Raw genomic sequence first — 25,197 nt, forward strand, 5'->3', positions numbered from 1 at the left:
AGACATTTCAAACAATGACTCCTGGGTATGTCATATCAAGACCAGGTTGTTTCTCTCTACTGATGCTGTTTGTCAAGTTGACAGGCAGCAGGACTAAGAATCAAACTACTTATCTGGAGAAAAAATAGTACACTATCTGTACAGGGATTGTTTTCATTGTCATTTTTCTAAAACCGGCATCAGTGTAACTAAAAGAATTCAGAGTGGATTAATTTAAAGGAAATGGAACATTTAAAAATCCTGTGCAAATGGCATATTAAGTTAATTTATTTCCAAGATACATAAGCAAGCATTTGAAAAGAGTATAGTCAGTTTAAAAAGAGACAAAGAGTGCAAGTGAGAGAGATTCATTCTACTTTGAATCCCTAATCAGTGTTCAGGATGCAGTGCTGCACTCTTATGTTTAATATTCTAAATTAATTTACCTAGAAGAGCAGGTTAGCAGTTCTGTCACTATTCATATGAAAAATTCAGGGCTTCTTACCTCCTCCTGTTGGCTCTGGCAGATGCTTTTTTAAAAGAAATGACTCAGCAATGAATGAGCTGCAGAACACATCCATCCTTGTCTGTACACACATGTATACAGTGAGCTGCCGATGCAAGTTCCATGCCACAGCTGACTCATCTGTGCAGAGAGACTCGCCTATGGCTCCTTTCTAAGAAGTCCTGTTTCTCTTTTCACAGCACAGTGTCTTAGATCATAAACTCTTCAGGGAAGGACTCTGTGCTTTCCTATGTGTTTATACAGCACCTAACATAATGGGACACTAAACCTGACTGGGTCTCTGGATGCTACTGTTAAATTAACATTATATTAAGTATAATTCAGGAGCAGTAGCCATGCTCCAAGAAATGTGTACCTGAGTCCTGTAACGGTGAGAAATGTATCATGATCAGTGGAACTGGAGTCAGAAAGCTGATGTTCCGTGGAGAGACTGTTATTGAGAGGACAGCAGGAAAATAGGCAATGGAAGGAGTTAGGCCAGAAGCAACTCAGCCTCATGGACAGAGCAGTCCACTGGTTTAATAAAGTGCTACTTGTTCTGCTTAACCTGCATTCAGCATCACGCTTTGCAAATGAAACCTGGTGGCAGCAGCTGAGCTGTAAGTCCTCTCTAGTGCAGCAGCTGGCAGCATGAGCCATGGAACTCTGTCTGAAGGCCCTGAAGCCCTGGATTTTGCAGACACAAACCTCACCCAAGGCTGTCTTCTGGTTCAGATCAATTTTGGCACACAGGAATTACCCCTTCACATGGCTGTCAAAACAGTCTAGCACCGGCACTGATTTAATGAATGACCAAAATCCTGTTACCAATGAGGGACCTGTTGCAGCCAGCAGGATGGAGACATCACTGAAGGAGGTGGCCAACAATCAGAGATAGCAGGTGTAAAGTATGACAGGTCAGCAAGGACCTAGTGGACCTGCCAACAGACATGCCATTAAAGAGAAACCAGGAGTGGAGTAAATGAGTTGTAAGGAGTGTAGTGGCACTCATGTTATAAAAGGTGACTAATCAAGAGAGACAAGAGGTCTGAAGGAACAGGGAACACTTACACACCGGTAGACACAACACCTGGAGCATCTATAGAAATCATCACAGAATAGAGAAACAGAGAACCATCTGAAAACCCCCACATGCAGAGGAGGCTCCACGTAGAAATAGTTTGCTACACTCGGAGATGGGTGACAGAGAGAGGTCATTCCTGTTGAGGAGACCAAACTATCTCAAAGACACTATAAGCAGATGCCTTTGTGGTAAATATGAGACTTCAACTTGACTATGTGCTAGCAACCTCTGGCCAAAGGAACACTGGGCATCTATTATTTGCTGTAATGTTTATACTAAAATGTTTGTAAAACAGGGAAGATGTATCATGATAAGTGGAACTGGAGTGACATGATTCAGGTTCCCTGGAAGGACTATTATTGAGGGAACACCTGGAAAACAGAGTAGTCCACAGGATTTAATAAAGTTCCACTTGTTCAATTTAACCTGCGCTCAGCCACATTCTTTAATAACAAAATAAATAGGTATACTTATTCTTAGGGAGCCATTTTATAATGAATGATGTCTACCATAGTGGTAACAACTGTTTCCAGGACCTGTGCAGGTTTAGGAGACAAAATATGGCTGTATCATTGCAGTGTTCACTTCCAAATCATTTGTATACACTTTAAGTTATAACAGAATTCCAGACCCTGGACATCACTGGGGTTAGGGTAGTTTAGGCATAGTCTTCTTGTTTAGAACACACTCTATGCCCAGACTCTGTCAATGTACTGGGGCTTAGAACACCCACAGCTGAAAGACGGAAGAGTAGTGTGCCAAGGCCCAACTTGGAGACTCTTCATTAAAAGCAGAGAAGGTGGAGTCCAACTAGACTAGCCATCACAAAAGCCTGAGATATAGATCCTACTACATGTACTAGACAGGAACCACTGATCTACCTAAATAAATTTAGAATGCTACTGAAGTACTGTACTGTCTTAGAGCAGTTTCCTTTTAGTATAAAATGTTGGTACTTTCTGATTCAGCAGTACTTCCTGGAAGCACAAGTCAGGATTACCCAGCATTAATCAATGTCTGCATTCTTCACTCCCTGACTTTAGAATAAAGACAGATGCTTCTGGCAAAGAACATTCAGAGGCACTGGGTGTTTTTTGTTTTGTTTTTTGTTTTTGTTTTTTTCAAATTTAGTCGCAAATTGTTTCACACAGCACCAAGGCAAAAATCTCATATCAACAGAGCATATAGGAAAAACCAATGTGTAGCCAATAGTATATTTTCTTATATACATTAACTCTATATTTTTGACTCTTTTTCACAATGGGCAAACATGTAAATATGTGAAACTGAAAACTTGAACAAAGTCTGAAGTTGTTATAGCCAAATTATACTCTCTGTTACATCAGGTAAGTTCAGGCTTATTCTTTGGGAGTCAGTGCAGTAAATCAGGATTTTTTTTCCTGGTGCGAAAGAGTGCAGAATTTGGCCTATAGAGTCATATCTTGATGTGTGTTGTCTGTGCAGTGGCCTGAACTCTGATGCAGAGTCCTCAATTTACAAATAAACAGATTTGCATTAGCCATTTGCCCTTTATAAGAACAAACAAAACAAAAGAAGAACCTGACATTAATATATAGTATTAGTACAAAATACCATTGTAACACTACTCTACAATATTGCATTAAGGACCTTCCTGCAACCAGTAGGCATTTTTTCATTTTGTGTTCAATTTTTCTTACCAATAAAACTTTGGCAAGGGAGTAGTGAACCCCTCACACTGCCTCATAGATAAGCCCCTTGAAACTCTGATTGACAGCATATTTGGGGGTTGTAGAAAACCAGAGTTGAAATTGTCCCCTATGACCTGATGTAGCACTCTGTCTGTGTCGTGCACATGTCTTTTATAAGCTCAGTCCAGATTCATGACTGTCAGAGGCAATGATCGCTGCCTGAAAGGTATTTTATTCACAATATTGATATAGTAATTAGCACTGAACTAATCAGACATGACTATTACTTTCTTCACTCACACATTAGAATAAGAATATAATGAAGAGACAGCTGCTCCAGTTTGGTGCTGTAGGGGAGCCATTCAAAGCCTCTTCAGGTGACTGACATTTGTGCTAGCAGCTATGAGGCTTCCATAAATCAAGCAGACCTGTAACCTAGTGCTAGCAAGCAGCTGTTAAATTGACAAGGGCCTCATTCCTTAATCCTACTTGTATATACCTGCCTGTGTGCTTTAATGCCTCTTTTGTTGCAGAAAACATGATAAGGCAATTTAGAAATAATAGACCTATGAGAGCTATGGAAACAACTGCTTAGTGGGTCAGCAGTCAGCAAACTCACAAAGCTCGAGAGTACTTTCAAGAATTGTCTTTTTGCAGCAAGTTTCTCTAATCCCATGGCATATTGGGAGGATAATCAATAGTGCATCTGAGACTAGGGTTTACGATTTCAAAAGGGCTAACTTTACTAAATTAAGACGACTAGTTAGGGAAGTGGACTGGACTAACATATTTAGGGATCTAAAGGCAGATGATGCCTGGGGTTACTTCAGGTTGAAGTTGCAAGAGTTGTCAGAGGCATGTGGTAGCAGTTTTAGACCGAGCTGGATGAGCAAGCATCTTAGAGGGGTCATTAAGAAAAAACAGAAAGCGTACCAGGAGTGGAAAATGGGAGGGATCAGCAAAGAAACCTACCTTATTGAGGTCAGAGGGTGTAGGGAAGCAGTGAGAAAGGCGGTGGAGATGGACCTTTTTAGCCATATAAATAGGAAGAAAACCAAGAAAGAAGAAGTGGGACTGCTTAAAACTTTAAGCGGAGTGGAGATTAGGGATAATCTTGGAATGGCACAATATCTAACGAATATTTTGCCTCGGTCTTTAATGAGGCTAATGAAGGGCTAAGGAATAGTGATAGAGGACCGATGGGAATGAAGATATGGGGTAGACATTACGGTATCTGAGGTAGAAGCCAAACTTGAACAACGGATAATCTTCATCCTAGAATATTAAGGAATTTAATTTTTAATAAGTCTCTAAATTCTGACTGGAGATTAGCTAATGTAGTTCCTATATTCAAGAAAGGCCTGTTAGTTTAACATCTGTAGTATGCAAAGTCATGGAAAAAATCTTAAAAGAGAGTGGTTTGGCAACTGGGATAGATTACAGCATGGATTTAAGGTAGATCGTGCCAAACCAACCTGATCTCCTTTGAGAAAGTAACAGATTTTTTAGACAAGGGAAATGCGGTGGATCTAATATATCTGGATTTCAGTATGAAGAATTACTGGTTAAATTGGAAAAGATGGGGATCGAAATGAAAATCCAGAGGTGGATAAGGAGCTGGTTAAAGGGAGACTTCAGAGGGTAGTATTGAAGGGAACTGTCAGGTTGGAGGGTTACCAGTGGAGTTCCTCTTTGGGTCCGATTTTATTTAATCTATTTATTGCTGACCTGGGAACCAAGAGTAGGAGTGGGCTGATAAAGTTTGATGACACCAAGTTGGGAGGTATTGCCAATTCGAAAAGGATCGGGATATCCTCCAGGGAGATTTGGATGACCTTGTAAACTGGAGTATTAGTAACAGGATGAAATTCAATAGTGAGAAGTGTAAGGTTATGCATTTAGGGATGACTAACAAGAATTTTAGTTATAAGCTGGGGCGCACCAGTTGGAAGTAACGGAGGAGGAGAAGGACCTAGGAGTCCTGGTTGATCGTAGGATGACTATGAGTAGGCAATGTGATGTGGAAAAGCTAATGCGGTCTTGGGATGCATTAGGCGAGGTATTTCTAGTAGGGATAAGAAGGTGCTAGTGAGACCTCATTTGGGGTATTGTGTGCAGTTTTGGTCTCCCATGTTTAAGAAGGATGAATTCAAACTGGAACGGGTACAAAGAAGGGCCACTAGAATGATCCGAGGAATGGAAGGCCTGTCGTATGAAAGGAGACTTGAGGAGCTCGGTTTGTTTTCCTTAACCAAAAGAAGGATAAGAGGAGATATGATTGCACTCTTTAAATATATCAGAGGATAAATACCAGGAAGGAGAGGAATTATTTCAGCTCAGTGCTAATGTGGACACGAGGACAAACGGATATAAATTGTCAGTCAGGAAATTCAGGCTTGAAATTAGGGTTTCTAACCATCAGGGAGTGCAATACTGGAACAGCCTACCGAGGAAAACAGTAAGGACCTCCATGACTTTAAGATTAAGCTAGATAAGTTTATGGAGGAGATGGTATGATACGATAACGGGCTTAGTCAATAGGTCAATTAAGTGCCACACTGGTAAATAGTACAATGGGTCAATGATATGATATAACCTTTTTCCAGAGGGTATGGCTGGAGAGTCTTGCCCGCCTGCTCGGGGTTCAGCTGACTGCCATATTTGGGGTCAATTTTCCTCCAGGGAAGATTGGCAGTGGCCCTGGAGGGCATGGGGCAGGGTAAAGGAGTGGGTGGATCGGCTTATGTGGCCTGCATCTAGCAGGAGGTCAGACTAGATGATCATAATGGTCCCTTCTGATCTTGAATTCTATGATTCTATGATTCTATGATTGGCATTCTGAGTGACAGCTTTCCTCCTGGATGGCACTTTTATCATGCTGGTTATCTTCTTAGCATATGCGCAATGTGCCTCAGGTGGCACATGACCAGGATTAATCACCAAATTTAGTCTGCTGGTTGGATCATTAGCTTCCCCGACCCGGGCTGCGTACTGATGGGGGGTGCGACCTAAATGCTGATCCATGCCTACCATGATGTTTATGATTCTGTACTACAACTCTCACACTCATATTGAAAGAATGCTAGCGACCACGCCTCTCTACTCCAGACCCCAGGCTCTAGTCTCTCTCACTTCACTGTGACTTAGAACCTCTACCATTGAACAGAGGCAGGCATGAGAAGTGTGCTAAGGGCCAACGAGGAGGCTCCTCATTAAAGCAAAGAAGGTGGAGTCTAGCTAGACTAATATCACAAAAGCCTGGAGTAAGATACTACTACATTTACCAGACAGGAACCACTGATCTACTTATTACATTTAGCATGCTGTTGGGGCAGCCAGCTTAAAGAATTTCTTGTAACATAAGAGATTAATATTTTCAGATCCAATAATACTTTTTGAAGGCACAAAAATGTTGATTAATGTTTCTAGAATTGTTACTTTGATCATTCTGGACAAAGATTCACACACGCATACCCAATAACCATGTTAGAACAGTTTAATACAATAGAAGGGGCATATTTTTATCTAGCATATGTTATATAAAGCAATCTCATGTTAATATAAAACATGTTAATGCTCTGCTAGCCGTAACATGGTTTAACACAGTTGTGGCTAACATAGTTTCAGCCCTAGTGTTAACAATAGCTTTAGCTTGCTTCAAATTCCACTCTGCCCTGTGCCACTGTATCTTTTCCCTTCCTTTACTGCGCCTATAACTGATTTCTTCTGCAGTTATCCCCTGAGAGAGGTTGAAATATGGCCCAAGCCTCAGCGTTATGTATGGTTCTGTGTGCAAATTAAAGGAAACAATGCAAATTTTAATTATGCGCCTACTCTTTGTTTTCATTTATCCACAGACACACTCTTGTTATCTTGCAGAGTCCCATTTTTTCAAATGTGTTGAACTTTCCTTTATCTATTTCTGGTGGCAAATTCATCTTTTATTCTTTCTCTCCCTGATCCTCTTGCTATTGCTTCCAGTTGGAAGACATAAGGAAAAGAAACATTAAGTCATTTCTTTTCTATTTTGAGCACATATTAAGCCTACCAAATGTGTGAAATAAAATGGATTTTTAAGGTAATTTTTCAGGGAACTGGAGAATCCCTCTGGACTGTTCTCCTCTGTTCTGGCTGTTTCTAGTGAATACATTGTTTGCAAATTTTTGGCATCATTTTATATATTTGACCATTTATTTTCAGTAAATTTAGTGTCATTACGTTTATGGATTGACAGTGTGGATGCCAACTGTGATGACTGTCTCTTAGTAGGTATCTGCCCAATAGGAACTGGACTGAGACCACCAGATCTTTTCATATGGGCCAAAAAATTGGCATCAGGTGATAATTATATTCAGTCACTGGCAATTTGAGCAAGCTGTGAACTAATGACCTAGCAGCAAAAGGTTTCTAATTTTATTAGCAGTCCATTGAACCATCCAATTCCCATAGTTTAGAGAATCTGAAATCTAGGTTATTTTAAAAAAATCTAGATCTTCTGAGAATCAGTGTAGGGTGAAATCTTGGTATCATTGAAGTCTGTGGGAGTTGGTTTAGTGACATGTACAGTTTTGTGAATATTGCAACATTGATATTTTCAGTATGCGTTCATCACACTTCCTTCCTCCCTCCCATTTTCCATAAGAAAAGGAAATAATTTACTATTATGTGATATGCTAGTTTACAAACAAAAAATTAGCACACCAAAAAAAAAAGAGCAAAACTATATGGATCCTGGTGGAGAGTTTCATTTTTGGTAAATACATTTTAAAAAGGGAACCATATGTCATATTCTGCTATGTTACATTCATACAATCTCACCGAGGTCTGGGGGCTGAATGAGTATAAATTAGAGTATAATTAGCCTTAAATAATGAGAAAAATATAGTACTAAAAAATAAATAGGTAAGTCATTAGTAATTTCAGTGACTATCTGCAGTCCCCTCTATTGTTAAGGTACCAAAATAATTTACATTCTAATCCTGTTTTTCACACTCTTTACTTTCCTCCATAAATTCATCTTTTTATATGGCTAGTATAAAAAAATATGTGAAATCAATTTAGATATTTAGGAGTGCAGCAAGGTTGGGAAAATGTACTTTTTCCTGTTTTTTTAAGACAATGTTTTGTATAATTGGCTAGGTACCTTCTGATTAACACCTTTCTGCAATAAAAGGCACAAGCCAACCAAAGTACAAGCCTAATGAAAAGTCTGTTGGAGTCAATGGCAAAACTACCATTGACTTCAGTATACTTTGGATAAGACCAGAGATGAAACCTGATATGAACCAGCATAGCATCACCTATTTCCATATACATATGGAGCCTCAATATGATTAGAGACAAAATGCTAATTCATCTTCTCCCTGGAAGGTATATAATTGAGAAAATGTTATTACAAAAGCATTTTTCTCTTTTTGCAGACTGAGCAAATGTGTTCTATCAGATAGACTTATACAATTACCTTAACCTTGAGAAAAATTTAATAATGAAAATTGCAACCCAACAGAACTGTAAGGTGCAGAATCATTGTTCTGTATATAGCATATAAAAGTGTGTTCTCACCCCCATCCATCTCTATCCTTTGATTATTTATTAACCTTGACCTAGAAGTTCCAAGTCCAGGTTTTTGGACTTCATTTTAAGAAAATTGCAGTATTCTATTTATTTCTCATCCTATTTTGGTCTTCATATGTGTTTTGGCAAAGTATTTTTGAAACATTAAATTGCCTTCTCTTTTATTTATTTTTTTCAGTCAGAAAGATTTGCTACAATTGGTTTATCAACATTCTCCATTATTTTAGCAAGGATTTGATCCTGCATCCATTGACTTAACTGACATTGTATTAGGGTTTAAATGACCAAGCTCAAAAAATTTGGTAATATAATGTCTGATACTAAAATGTGGCTTGCAGTTACCATACATATATGAAAAAATTTCCTGTTTTATACTGGACCATGTTCATTTATAAATTTAGCTTTTTTCCATAGAATTTCACATACAAGTACTTTCATATTGAAAAATGTGAACATTTAATATTTTGATGTAACAAATGGATATTCTTCTGAATAAAACATTGTAATTTCAGCAGTGTCAAGGTTTACGCTATAAAGGAATTATATTTAAGCCAAGCCATGTCAAATTTCAAGTTTTTGAATAAATATGTGCCATTTTCATGAATTTGCAACAACATATGAAAATGTTAGTCTTCAGGTTTTTTCAGATTTTATTGCAAATATTCCACACAGAACCCATGCGAAAAAACATTTTCATATCATGCATGCTTTATGCATTTTAATTCTATGTCTGTGTTCTCTGTTGCCACAATTACTATTGTTAGTGCTACATTTCTGGCAGTTATCATTTTTATTAGTTTCTTTTTGTAAATCTTAATAGATTGTTGCCTGTCACGTACAGCTGTGAAGGTAACAGTAGAAAATGTTTTACTCAGATCCACAAGAGCTGCCAAGTTAAAATGAGAGCTGTGTGGGAGCCCAAGAGTAATGGCTTGTTCTATGGTCATATTGGAGTAGAGAAGTCACGGGTGCCTGCATTTCTCAGTTTTTGAGAAAGTCTGTAAGCTTATGTTAACATGCATCTGCACACAGCACCACTCCCACTGCATAAATGGTTTTAAACAATGTTTATTGCAAAAATAAAGGCTATTTTAATTAAAATAACATGTGACTTTTAGCAATTGTTAGTATAAATTTATGATATTTGTCTTTTTTCCCTGACCAGGATGTGCCTTTTTGTGTAATTTGCCACAGTAAGTCATTAGCCCTCCCCGTTACCTTTGATTTAGATTAAAACTGAACAAATGAACCACCATCATCTGAACCCTTCCTTGAATGTCGTAGTCTAAATTGCAGACTTATAATTACAGTCTGCTAAATGTTCCCCTTTTCTTTTAATGTCATTGTATGCCTTGCTTGAAACCATAGGTGCCCCCACAAAGTTATGTACTGTATGACAGGATCTTTTAAACTGTGCGTTGTTGGTCAAACGCTGAGTGAAATTATGATTACTGTGAAGTTTTTTAATTCACAGACTTCACCTGAAAGATTATGGAATAAAAATCTGCATCAAGTCCCACAGTAAATACATCAACGTTCTTATCACTTGGACATCACCATGGTACCTAAGCATGTCTTCATTCCCTTGTGTACTCTGACAAAATTGGGTCTGAATTCTGTGGTAATGTCTTCTGGTTTTGCTGGTGGACCAGTGCTGAATTATCAGCAAACTGAAAAATTATTTAGGCAACAAGGTTTTATACTGAACTATTTATAAAAGTATTGGGTGTGTTATTCATATCATAGAATCATAGAATATCAGGGTTGAAAGGGACCTCAGGAGGTCATCTAGTCCAACCCCCTGCTCAAAGCAGGACCAATCCCCAGACAGATTTTTGCCCCAAATCCCTAAATGGCCCCCTCAAGGATTGAACTCTCAACCCTGCGTTTATATAGGTGCTGATTCAGCAAACAAAATGCTTAACTTTAAGCACATGAGTTGTCCAATTGACTTCAAATGGGACTACTCTTGTCCTTACAGTTAATGAAATGCTTGCATGCTTTACTGAATTGCCTTAACATTTAGGGAGCCTTCCCGTCTGCAGAATTATTTTTTCCTTCACAAAATTTAATGGATTTTTCATATAAAATATTACTTGGGGAGGCACAAATCAGCGTATATGCACCACTAGTTATCATGTCCATCCAAAACCAGATAGTTGGGCTGCAAATGCCCAGAGTTCTGCCCGACATGCAATTTTGCATACAGACTTCGTGTGTGCATGTTGTTCCTGCAAATGAGAGGCTGCTCTTTTGAAACTGTAGTCCTTTATTTCCTAAAAACCACTGTTTCTGTAAGTCCCCCCCTCTGCCCCCCCAAAAAATTTCAGGATGCTGCCTAACTTCCAGATTACTAAAGGATTAGCCTGCTACAAAAATCTAAGACTAGAATATAGAATGAATGTGCAATACCCATTCCTCCAGCAGCTCAGAGAGGGTCAGAAGAATTAACTGGGTGTGAGGGAAAGTGGTGGGGAACCCTGCTCAGGAAGAGTGACTGAAAGTATGTACCACATGCCAGGATCTTTTAAACTTATGCACTCAGAGGGTGACGATGGGAGAGAGAAGGAGGCCCAGACACTTGGAGGTAGCAATGCTGAGCCTGCAGGAGTTGATCTAGTGGGGATGGCAGGTAATCCTTGTTTTCAATGTGCTGGTCAGGGAAGTCACCCTGAACCTTTCACTTAAGGGTCAAGCTAATGTACTTAAACCAGTAAGAATTCCTGTTTGTGATGGAGCCCTTCTAAATACATTCTTAAAATATACTGCAGTATTTTACAGTAATTCACAATCTGGCATTAGCATTATTGTAGGATGCGCTGTTTTGGACTATTACCAAACATAGTAATGTTGTAATGCTGTTTATAAGGGAAGAAGAGACAGGAAGAAAGCAGAGGAGTTTAATTTCTTTTGCATGTGTATGCATCTGTTAGGTGCTAAGACACGATGGAAATCAAATTTCAATGAAAAATACATACTGTTTTATGCAGTGAGAAGGTTGAGGATTTCCCAGGATGCTGTCCCAAAAGATAAATTCAGTTGCCAGGTTCAAAGCCATTGAATTGTAGAAATCCAATGGCCTTGCTATATGCCAGTCACTGTGATGAAACAACTGCACAGTTAAATTTTTATGCTCGTTATTCTTGACTTTAGCGTTCTGTAATCTACAGCGAACAGCAATTGCCATCTGTTAGACTAGGCACTTAAATGATCCAAGTCCTCCTCCATGTGACTGTACTATGCTTCCTTATTTACTGGTATTTCCAATATAGCATCATGTTGGAAATTTTGCTTTCTTTTAACGCCTTGGTACAGGGACATTTTCTTCCTTGGGTCCCAAAGCTGATCTAAGCCATTCGCCTCCAGGCACCATTTTTCAGCATTGCATTGTTGCACTGTTTTCAGCGGCACAAATGATCTTTATTCTGTTTCTCAAGACACTCTTGACATTAGCCTTTGATGTGTAGCTGTGTCAAATGTTTTGAAATAGTCTCCAGTGATCCAGATAAGAACCTCTTTGTCTACCATTTCTATAATATCGCCAAATGATTCCAACAAGTTAGCAAGGAATAACCTTTTCATTTCAGTATTTTTTCTCTAAGCTATATTGGTAATGGTATCTTCCCCGCAAGCTTTTCCAATAACTTATCCACATTTTACATACTATGTATTTATCATTTTAATACATTCCAAAAAGATAAAGGCCATAGGCCTTCATATTGTGCACAGTTACAATATGTTCATCAAGTAGTTAATGCCTATAATGTTACTTCAAGAAGGGGAAAAACACAGTTACATACATGAAGAAAGTGTACATTATTACAGTATCGAATCTAAGACGCTTTAAAAGAAAATACCCAATTAAGTTGGTATTTAAATGAGGAAATTTATTATCATGTTGGTAAAGAAGCCATGAAAACAAAGCAGTCAGGAAAGGGCCTTCTTATGGATGCATCTATAAGCCCAATCCTGCTTTCATTTAAATGGCTGGAGAAATTCCCATTGATTTTGATTCAAGTAGGATTGGGCCATAAGAAGACCCTTTCCTGACTCCTTCTTTTGCTGAACATCAGGCTTTCTAGCATCTGAAACCTATTTGGTTTCATAAGAGTCACCAAAATATAATAAAGTTATAAGAAAATATACGAAAGTTAAATAGTTGGAGAAATTGATCTGGAGGATTTCTGACATGGTGTCATGTTTTCTTTGTTATCCAAAATTCACCCATTAGGCATGCAGTGGGACAAATCCCTTGAAAGTCACGTTAATAGTGAATGAGATAGTTTGAATGATTGTTGATTAGAGAAACTTGAAAATCAACTGCACTTCTATTTTCTGAGTGCAGTGTATCTGTGAGTAGGGAGGGCTGTCATCAACGTGAACTGCGGTCAGCCTTTTTATATACGTTTAATAGAGCTGTAGTGGGAAGGAACTTCCAGTGTGCAAGACTCTTTATTGCCCATTTTCTATAGAGTATTTTGCTGTCACATTATCATTTCCTATAGTGGAAATAGATGGTCAGTTCCATAAAGTGGTGGTGTTTTTTGGTCATTCTACTTGACTTACACCCACTTCCAATAGCCTTCAGTGGAAAAAGGGAAGGGCATCAACAAGGATTACTATATTGACTAAATTAGTGGAAATCTACTTAATCCAAACTGCCCCTAGTGCCTGAGGAATTTGGAGTCTAATCTAAATTTATATATTATTATTCATAGAATTCATAGTCATTTCCGGTCCCTTAATCCACATAACAAATTAGATCATCACAGATTAATAGATCTATGATTATGTCCTTCCTGTATTAGATTAAAAAGAACCTAAAAGGCCTATTTATCACAGCAAGAAAAAAAACCTTACACTTTATAGCCATTTCCTTTACATCTAGGACATATGATATGAAGTGAAAGTAAGAGGGACACACATTTGAAGAAAAAAATTGGTCATCTAGAACATTATCTTCTGTGATGTCCCATCCCTTCCAGTGAAGGAGTTAACATGTTAATGTGTGATGTGTGCAGCTAGGAATTCTTATTCCTCTATTTACAGTATACTGTATCTTTAAGAAGTTTCCTCTCACTGGTACAGAGGCAGCTGTCAATTTGTGTTCAGACAGAACCTGCTGCTAAGGAGAGAGAACACTGTACTTTCCCATGGAGATTTTACTTTGGTTGTTTAATTGACTATGGAAGCAATTGGTTGTGACTCCATAGTTATGTTTGAGTTCTGTTTTGCACTCAATGGAAGTATTAGGCCTCTTTGTAATGTATGAAAACTACAGTGACTCCTCCCCACATGTTATATCCTTTAATCTTTGAGTACTAAATCAATTTTATGATGATTTACAAATAAATCTGTTACTTAGTGTGAGTTAAATTATATTTTAAAATGGATCCTTAAAGAAGATTAACATATTATACATGTCAGTCTTTTGTTTGTCCTGAATGATCTGAATAATGTAAAAATGCAGACTCTTCAAACTTTCCACATAATTAAAATTAATTGAAGGCTTGTTTGTGCATAACCTACATCCAAAGAAATTAGGATGCAATTAAGCTAAATTATTAATGACTCTTGTCTCTAATTATGATTATATAGGCTACAATAGGGTCAGGTCAAGAGCTCAGGTAACTCTTTAATGGTATTATCAGAGATAATTCAGCCAACTACCAGTCTTCCTCTACAGCTAATTTGCATGTAACTAATCTATTGGTTGTAATGAGTCAATGGTATGAGCAGGATTGTACAGATCTGTCAAGAGTTCTCCTTGGTAGATTACTTGGCCCGACTGTCATGGCTCTTTAAAGGTTCTATGTCTGAATTCAAGTCACTTATAAATTAAGGGCCAGATTCAGTGTGCTAGGTGCTTTGCATTGCTCTGGTGATGCAATGCAGCCAACGTGTTGGCAAGTTTAATCATCCAGAACCAGCCATTACAAAACTTGGGAAATTCAGAGAGGAGTTTACACTTAAGAAATTCAGACATAAGATATGGAAATGCATAGTTAAGACCCCCAAACAACTATTGCTCTGCCCTGTAGCAAAAAAAGAGGATTTAAAAAAACAAGCAAAACAAAAAAACCCTAATCTGTCTTTAAAAAATCAGTTTAACCTAAGATGAGACCCCAAATACTAAAATCCCTTCATTATCATTATGTTATTATTGCATTTGTATATCTTAATGTGTTTGGATTTCTTTTAAGTGTAACCTTAATTCTGAATTTCCTGGGTTTGTAATGCTTGGGTTTGGGTTCATTATAACATGCCTGTAATGCGTTTTTTTGCTCTTTAGTTTGATAAGGACTCTCAACAATAACTTTGTTTTAAATGTATTTGTTTTGGAATAATGAATAATAATGGTCATTCTAGCTGAGCATATTTATAAATGAAGAAACATCAGAGTTTCTATTACTTTTATTTTACTAAATGAAATAAATGTTTTAAGCATTTGTACTTAGTGTAATAGGTGGCTATTTCTTTCCTAAAATAATTGTCAGTGTGTTACAGAAACACACAATATTAATGTAGTAACTGTACTTGCTAGGAATACATAATCCAGTGACAGTTAATGGGAATAGGATTTCATTTTGACCCATTTCATATTTGGCTCCCATGTACTTCTTTGCAGCAAATATGGAATAGTCTTTCTTTCAGCTATGTTTACATAGGCTAACTGTGGGGCCAAAATCCCGTCCTTGCTATACTTGAGCAACTCTATCTATGTTTATGTCTATGTGGTTTGTAACATATCATTTAAATCAGCTTCTGTACCAAGTGACTGGAGGACAGCTAATATAATGCCAATTTTTTAAAAGGGCGCCAGAGGTGGTCCTGGCAATTACAGGCCAGTAAGCCTCACTTCAGTACCGGGCAAACTGGTTGAAACTATAATAAAGAACAGAATTGTCAGACACCTAGAGGAACATAATTTGTTGGGGAAGATTCAACATAGCGTTTGTTTAGGGAAATCATGCCTCACCAATCTACTAGAATTCTTTGAGGAGATCAACAAGTATGCAGACAAGGGGGATCCACTGGATATAGTATACTTAAATTTTTAGAAAGCCTTTGACAAGGTCCCTCACCAAAGGCTCTTAAGCAAAATAAGCTGTCATGGGATAAGAGGGAAGGTCCTCTCATGGACTGGTAACTGGTTAAAAGAAAAGAAACAAAGGGTCAGTTTTCAGAATGGAGAGAGGTAAATAGTGGTGTCCTCCTGGGGTCTGTACTGGGACTAGTCCTATTCAACATATGCATAAATTATCTGGAAAAGGGGGTAAACAGTGACATGGCAAAATTTGCAGATGATACAAAACTACTCAAGACAGTTAAGTCCAAAGCAGACTGTGGAGAGCTACAAAGAAATCTCACAAAACTGGGTGCCTGGGCAACAAAATGGCAGATGAAATTCAATGTTGCTAACTGCAAAGTAATGAACATGGGAAAACATAATCCCAACTATACATATAAAATGATGGGATCTAAATTAGCTGTTACCACTCAAGATATTTTGGAGTCATTGTGGATAGTTCTCTGAAAACATCCACTCAATATGCAGCGGCAGTCAAAAAAAGCAAACAGAATGTTGGGAATCATTAAGAAAGGGATAGATAATAAGACAGAAAATATCATATTGCCTCTATGTAAATCCATGGTACACCCACATCTTGAATGTGGTCGTGCCATCTCAAAAAAAGATATATTGGAATTGGAAAAGGTTCAGAAAAGGGCAACAAAAATGATTAGGTGCATGGAACAGCTTCTGTATGAGGAGAGATTAAATAGACTGGGACTTTTCAGTTCAGAAAAGAGATGACAAAGTGGGGATATGATAGAGGTCTATAAAATCATGACTGGTTTGGAGAAAGTAAATAAGGAAGTGTTATTTACTCCTTCTTATACACAAGAACTAGGGGCCACCAAATTAAATTAATAGGTAGCAGGTTCAAAACAAACAAAAGGAAGAATTTTTTCACATAATGCACAGTCAACCTGTGGAACTCGTTTCCAGAGGGTGTTGTGAAGGCCAAGACTATAACAGGGTTCAAAAAAGAACCAGATAAATTCATGGAGGATAGGTCCATCAATGGCTATTAGCCAGGATGGGCAGGAATGATGTCCCCTAGCCTCTATTTGCCAGAAGCTGGGAATGGGTAATACTAGGGAATGGATCACTTGATGATTACCTGTTCTGTTCATTCCCTCTGGGGCACCTGGTTTTGGCCACTGTCAGAAGACAGGATACGGGGCTAGATGGATCTTTGTTCTGACCCAGTATGGTTGTTCTTATGGCAATGTTATAAGAACTTATATTGAGTAGAATATACTGAGTTACCCTGCATTAATACACAGGTACTTGAGAGCAGAATTTGACTCTCTGCAAATGAATTAGAAATTATTGGGGGGGAGGGGATAAGCAAAATTTGACATGGCAGATCACATTGTTGGTTAAAGGGGGATTTAACATTTTACACTACAACTCCCCAGCAGAGTGTTAGTTGGAATCTTCTTAGTGTATGCACAGCATGCCTCAGATGGCACTTGACCAGGATTCATCAATAAATTTGGTTCGCTAGTTGCATCATTTGCTTTCCCTTCCAGGGCTAGGTACTGATGGGGAGTGGGACATGAATGCTGATCCATCATGCTGTAGAACAGAGTCAACCTGTGAGGTCCTGTGAATTCCACAGCTGCAGGCCTTCCACAGCTGAGGAGCTAGAAACATAAAGAAGAATCTTAGCATTCTTTACAAAAGTTTTTAGCTCTTTTCCTCGCAGAAATAACCTTGAAAATATAAACTGGTATAAACAACTAGCTAGGACTAAAATAGAAACATGATTGGGCTTAACCAACAACACTTATGTGTGTGTACACACACAGTCTCTCTCACACATTTTATATGTAATATGAGTCAAATAATTTTGAAGTATATCCCAAGGAACTTTCTTGTTTATCCTTTTCAAATCTCTTAGGCTAGCCCTAATGGTGTGATCATGTGGAACAAGAATCTGTTATAATGAGGAAGGGGTAATGACAATTTTTTTTCGTAGGCACACTGTAAACGGCTGGGCTGTCTCACATGCCCAGGAAGGAGTGATGCCATGCCCTAGTCTTTTTCAGGCCCTTGCTGCAGGGCACAATTCATTACTTTATACTAGAAATCATGAAGTAACACACACACATGCAATTCACCTGCCCAAAGCAGGCTGTAGCCCCAGAGTTCTTTTCCTTCTGGATGAGGGACTCCTGCAATTCTCCAGTTCAACCGACCTCTTGCTGTCCTTATAAGGACTAGGTTCTCCTTAGGCTATCATCAGACTCCAAGCCCTGTAGCCTGAGATGGGAGGCTCAGTCACAGGTGCAGTTAGGTCTGTCACCCTTTTAAAGAGTCCAGTCAGCAGGTGACACCTACCCAAAAATGGCAAGGCTCTAGAATACCTCATATAGATCACTAGGAACCTCTAAAAGGAAAAAGAAGGACTGAGACTGGTGAAGTATTATCCTGGTAGGTAGAGCATCTCTTCCACCAGAAGAGGGATATATATTTTTTCAGTCTCTGCCTGAGAGGTGTAGAAGACTTGTAATTTATATTGCATGACATTTTTTTTTTCATGGCAAAAATGTTTGATTTAAAAAAACCCTTTTTTCTTTTGCCGTTTATCCAGTTTCAGAAGTGTTGTAATTTATTTTCATATAATGCTAAACAATCCATTCCACTGAGCCTTGGGAGCCAACATAGTTTGCCAAATCACTCAGCCAGGTACGCTCTAATCAGCCTTCTGCAGTCTTCCAGAGTGCAGAAAGAGGCAGAACTTTTCTTCTAAAGAACATTGCAGATATGCCTATGAGAAAGTATGACAAAGCTGTCTGTTTATAATATATTAATAGTAGTTATACCTCTGACAAAGATCCCAAAATGGTTTACAGGTTTCATTAGTAGGATTGCATCCATCCTCTAATGACGAGCAGTGGCCACCATTTTATGCTAGGAACAAACCCTACGTACCAAATAAACCCAAATAAAAACTCCACAGGGAATTTAGGTAGGCAGAATTAAATTATCCAAAATAGAATTCTGCCAGGAATTTTTAACAGTCCTGTTTATTTTATTTTTTTCAAAAAGGATCTGAGCCTTTTGTCTCTTCCTAAAGACCAATATCTTTATCAACACAGTGCCCAACGTTTCCAAGAAGTGTTTCTCATTCAGATGAGATGCTGTTCTGCCCCTTGTAGATGAAGTATCAGTCCATTTGTGGGGGTGGGGGAGGGTAAAGTTTCATCCCTTGCTGCATAATGGATTAGATTTTAAGATGCTTTTAACAAAGAATTGTGCATCTATTTTACCACATAAAGCAGTATTTTTAAACTATACAAACAGATAAGAACGTGATATGTATCACATCAGCATTTCTCTGTCTCACTCTTATCACTGGTTTCTTCACAGTCAGCTTGGCTGCTTCCTTCCGCAGCCCACATGGAAAGTTACACTGCACAGCTGGGTTGTTTGGGGCCTGCAAGGCTAGTCGTTTCTCTAAGTCCCTTTAGGAGGAGGTTTCAATTTGACACTGACTGGAACCCAGTGGGGGAGCAGAACTCCCTCTTCAGGGACTCATTGCCCAACCCACCTTCCTTTAAAGTCATTTGAGAGTCTTTCCATTGACTTAACTGCAGGGGTGCTAGAACATTTTGTACAGTGGGGGTGCTGAGAGCCATTGAACCAAACTGGAAACCCTGTATATAATAGAAACCATTTCAAGCCAGAACCTGTGCTTAACTGAAGTTGGACCAGGTCCCTCGAGAGAAGCCATCAGAACCAGTGCAGCTGGTGTGCTGGTAGGGCATATACTATCTCAGATATCCCTGATGGAACTAACCTCGTTATCTCCTGCATATTTATATCTGCCTCTGGAAATTTCCATTACATGCGTCTGACGAAGTGGGTATTCACCCATGAAAGCTTATGCGCCAATACATCCTTTAGTCTTTAAGGTGCCCCAGGACTCACTGTTGCTATTTACAGATCCAGACTAACATGGCTCCCCCTCTGATACTATCTCAGATAGAACTCTAGCAAGGCCATGGATATGTAGCCCTTTGTGCCAGAGACCAGACATTCCTGTCAGTGAGAATACAGCATAGCACATTCCCTTGTGTGGTCTAGCACAAAGGGAAAATAGGAACGTGAAATACTCCTTATTTTAATATTGATATAAATACAGTATATTTTTATTTATATAAATAATTTTCCACCCTATCTTCCAATAAAACAATTGTTGTGGAATATCTATATTTCTGAGTAGGAAATAGCTAAAAGTCTCCTTCGTATAAGAAAAATGTCTGCCTGGAGGTAAATTAGCACAATATTCAGATATTGGTTCCAATATTTTCTGGGGCAAGAGTAGTATTGTATTGTATGTGATATACACTATAGATATGAATAAGATAAGCACCATCTTACACCACCTGCAGAACTTCATCTCATTTGGCTAGCTACTTGTGCTCCCTGTGGAGGATCCATCTGCTTTACCTAACCTTGTTCTTGATCGTTTGATTAGAGTGTGTTACACCATATGAGTTACATACATATATGGCTTCATATGATGCCACATCATCCAAAACAGCCTGACACAATATAGTGATTGCATATGTGACTGATAACTATGTTACTATGGAGTTGACCCAAAGTCCATTGATATCAATAAGAACCTTTCTATTTAAGACCCCTGGCTGTCCCTATGCTTAGGAGCTGGGGGGGGCACACTGCTGCTTCTGGGAGCTGCATGACATGGCCGCCAACCCTGCTCCCTGGCTGAAGCGCCGGAGCGGGGCCATGCAGCTGCTTCTGGGAGCCACACGGAGTGACCCCCGACCCTGCTCCCTGGCTGCAATGCTGGAGCGGAGCCATGTGGCTTTTTCTGGGAGCCACGTGGAGCAAGCCCCGAATCTACTCCTCGTCTGGAGCACCGGAGCGGGGCAAGCCCCAGACTTTGCTCCCCAGTGGGAGCTCGAGCGGATTAAAATGACTGGTGGGCCAAATCCAGCCTGTGGGCCGTAGTTTGCCCACCCTTGTGTTAAATGTTCAATTTCACATGTTGGATTCCATCCAATAGGGATGGAAATTTGCACAGATGAGTCATAAGCATATTTGCATAGACTCCTTTAATGTATTCTGTTTACTGGATAGCACATCTGTTAAGTGAATATAGTACTCATGGAAAATGGCAGATTATTTCCCGGAAGACTAAAGTCCTATAATTATGCAGAAAACAGGTTCAGCATAGGCAGCAGCAGTGCAAACTTTTACTTGGATCTATGAGACAAGGACCATCTGTGGTCAACAATTCTGCTGCTTAGGCATAATAGAACATTTGTCTACATGGTCTGCCCAGGACACAGAGCTCCCTTGGGGACCAGTACAAGAGTCAGGAGTGAACTCTTACAGGATCTAACAGCTGCCTCAAACCACAGCACTCTCCAGTCCAAATGCAAGATACATTTCTTTGACTTGGCCTTCAATAATAATAGTGCATAGCACAGCAGAGAGAAAATAAATAGGAAAAAAAATAACACAAGGTCAATTTTCTTCTTGAGGAGAAAAACAGAACTATGCATGACAAGTTACATCTCTTAATGCACTTCTGGAAAACATTTCATGCTGTAGTGATTAATACTATATAAATACCCAAATAGAATAGAATATTTTTGCCTTTCTTTTCTCCTCAACCCTGACCTAAAGGAACCATCTCTAGGAACAATAGTTTACTCTCCTGGCCTATTTTAGTCCTTGGCCGCTGTGCTTAGATTGACAAGTCTACTAATAAATGTCAACGGTGATAGTGTTTTCTAATGTTGGTACCTGTCCAGTTGGGGCTTGACTGAAACAACCAATTCATCTTATCCAAGTCACAGCATAGCAGTTGAATAGTAAAACAGTCACTAATGGAGATGTTTGAACCTCAGTGATTTTTATTCAGAGAGCTTTGTGCAAACTTATTTTTGTTGAGGACTTTTAGATTTGTTACCTTTCAGCTTCATTGAATGTCTTACTAAGAGATGGTAAATAGGAGCACATTATACCTGTTCTATGCCACTCATTATTTTATGTAAATCTAATATTTATTTTCTTAATCTCCTTTCTAAACTAAACTCCTGCAATAAGGAGCCCTTGACTGCTACTTTAAACCTGCTGACATAGGAAGCATGTTGTTTCACTATTAAGGTTATCTCCCCACTATGATTTCTTATAGCACTTACCAAGGCAGATGTTGCAGAAATACTATCTCTAGTGACTTGGTATGCACTTAACTAGTTGTGGTTAAATGTATAGACAGTTAGTAGGCTATTGTATTTATGTTCCTTATGTAAGTGTGCTAATAACCTTGTTGAGATGCAACCTATCTTGCTGTGTTTCTCCTGACCAAAGATTCGAGTTTCTTTTTTTTCCCCTTTGCCATTTTTCACATCCCTGCTGAAGCCATGATGATAACAAAATGTATCCTACTTTTATTCTTCCTTACCCTTGAAATCTGTGTCATAGCCACCTGCTCTGAAAACTTCATCAAGTCCAGAGCAGAGACAATCTTGGGTCATCGGCACTATAGCCAGGACCAACAAACTATATGAAGCCCTTGACTCCTGTAGTATCTAATATATTTTGCTTTGTTGTGTCAAACATTATGATATATGTAATCACATTATATTGTAGTGCATCTCTGGTGTCACAGTGTCACAAAATAATACTAGTTTTGTGCATGCAGGCAGCCTGGAATGCAGTAATACTGTGTACACTTGATGTTTTCCTTGCAGTAAGAATCCCTAGGTCTCTGTAGCCTCAGGCCTCATGTTCTTTTAATCCAGTTCTGATCAAAGTAATCTTCATTTGTCAGAGGGGTTGCTATGACTGTCATCACTCAAGGCAGTCTCCACGCACAAGTAAAGTGTGCTGCTCTTACAGAGCACCTAGCACAGCGACAAACAGGAACAAGGAAACCAATCAAGTCTTCCTGCATTCAGTGCAGTCAAGTTGTCGCATATTTCTGATCTATTTCAAGTAAAATAATATCTTGTGAATACCATACACAAGCCCTACTTGTTCTCACCCCTCTTGTGCATGCACACACTCACACACACCTGTTGCAGAGACACTGTCTACAATTTCAATATTATTTGTCAAAAACTATAATTATTTTAACTCACTTCCAATTTCTTTCATCCATTAATTTTTTCTTTACTTTACTTTTTTCTTCCAGAGGATAAAGTGTGGTCAACTGTGTATCATGATCTGCAGATGCAGACTTCAGTGGTAGGCAACGGCCCGGAAAAATACTCTGTATTACAGCTCAATTACAGTGCCACCATGGATCAGATCTCTGCCATCACCAGTAGTGCTGAATACTGTGAGCAGTACATCTCCTACTCCTGCAAGATGTCAAGGCTGCTGAACACCCCAGGTAGGCTGAGAGTGAAATGTCACTTAATTACCATCTCTGCTGGAGTTCCACATTAACTGAACAATTCAACAGGTGCGATGTTGCGGTAACCTGTTCAGACAGTTAACTTATTTAATTTTTCTTGTGGCTGCTCGTGAAAGGTTACAGAAAGGTGGATAAATATATCATTGTAATTTTTGACCTAGGAGATTTAACCTATGGGTTGCTTGCTACTTAAATCAGTTTTTGTAATGAGAGAGATTTCTGTCAATTCTGTGTTTCTGAAAAGGGAGGCTAATCATTGAACAAGATGGCTTTGATTGAAGGATTGCTCAATATAAGCAATAAGTAAATTACTTGAGGCAATATCCTGCAGCCCTGACTCAGGCATAACTCCTATTGAAATCAGTGAGACCTTTACATGAATAATGGCTGCAAGATCTGGCCCATTGATTTCTTCAGTTAACCTCAGTGTTAGATCAAGCTGGAATATTGTGTGCAACCTGCCACCTAGCAAATAGTGGGAAAAGAAGCTGCACAAAAAGATGGCTGTGCCAAGACAGCCATATATCTTTATTAATATTAATGCCTGTCACTAGGTTATTTTTTCACTCTATAACTTTCTGATACAGTACCACACTGGTGTATAAACATTCGATTTTAACAAGCTATAGCTAAATTATCCCTGATGCAAGCAAAAATATTAGTTGTTGCAGCAAGTTTTCTACCATATCAGTAAAATGGCATAGAAAGAGAGTACATTTTAGAAAGCCCCCAACTTGCCATTTCAAAGACATAATGGGTACGGTAATTGTTTCTGATAACATTTGATTTTAAGTATCCATTTACTGGCACTTAACTAAGACTGGATTATAAATGCAAGCACATAATATATCTGCATCATGGTGAAATTAATTCATTATGATAGATGCAATTAAAACGAGTATCAAACAAAACTAATGGCTGGACATTTAAAATGTTATCCTTTATTTTAAGTGCCTCAGACTCATGAATTCATTGTGATATATTTTCTTATGGTGCTGCTGATAAGTAATTCATTTGGCATGCGTGTAGATTTCCATAAGTATTCTGTTGTAATTTAGTGTTAGTGAATTGATACTGCACCGCTCGTTTTTCTGTTCCCTCCTCCTGGCTGTTTTTGAACTATTTCTAATGTATGATTTGTCTCTGTTATTATTCTGTTTAATTTAGCATAGCGAGGAGAATTTGCAAAGAAGTAAATATGCTGGGCCTTCTTGTGCTTTTAATGTAAAGGATCCTGCATCATTTCTGGCTGGGGCAAGTGTCCGGATTGTGGTGGCATTCTGCCCTGAGACACATGCACAGTGCTCACATGTGCATCAGAAGGGGGTTGTATGCATGCACCCCTGGGCAGGTTTTAGCACTTAGATGTAAGATTTGCTTGTGGGCATGAATTAATTATAAAAGTTCATAAAAGCCTTCTGATGTTCATGGTTTACAATGAGTGAATTGTTAACTTTGACTTTTTTATAAGCCTATCTGGCCAACACCACAAGATGAAATTTTGCCTTTCAATATGCATGCATAAATCCAACTGAAATCAGTGCATTTTCTTACACTGAATTTTGCCCTTGGTTTCAGATAAAGAAAAACGATGGCATGCTTTATAGGAACTGAAAAAAAAACTAGTTAGGAATATTAAATTGCAGGTCAGTTTACTGTATTTAGTTTCATTACAGCATTGTACTTGCAAACCATACAGGTTGAATCTTTCAGAAAGACCTGTTAGTGTATTTGTTATGCTATACAAAGCACACGGGATCTTTTATAGAAGAGAAGGCAAATACGCCACATTTATTGAAAATACAGCAGTTAGCATATGCTTTTCAGACTCTCTCTCTCTCTCTCTCCTGCCAGTTGATGTTTATAGTTACCAGTCTGTTGTAGCTCGAGTCAATCTAATGGCCAGTTAGA

At 38.7% G+C, this 25,197-nt stretch overlaps 1 protein-coding gene across 1 annotated transcript in view; it reads left to right on the forward strand.

Annotated features, from left to right (window-relative positions):
- Positions 1-25,197, forward strand: part of CNTNAP2 (contactin associated protein 2) — a 1,620,276-nt gene that overhangs the window by 1,165,017 nt on the left and 430,062 nt on the right. The window contains exon 13 of the mRNA XM_039524081.1: positions 23,062-23,262. Within this exon, the coding sequence (XP_039380015.1) occupies positions 23,062-23,262 (201 nt within the window). The remainder of the gene's footprint in view (positions 1-23,061; positions 23,263-25,197) is intronic.

The sequence above is a fragment of the Mauremys reevesii genome, linkage group 2 (genome assembly GCF_016161935.1).
Source record: "Mauremys reevesii isolate NIE-2019 linkage group 2, ASM1616193v1, whole genome shotgun sequence".
Classification (NCBI taxonomy): domain Eukaryota; kingdom Metazoa; phylum Chordata; order Testudines; family Geoemydidae; genus Mauremys; species Mauremys reevesii.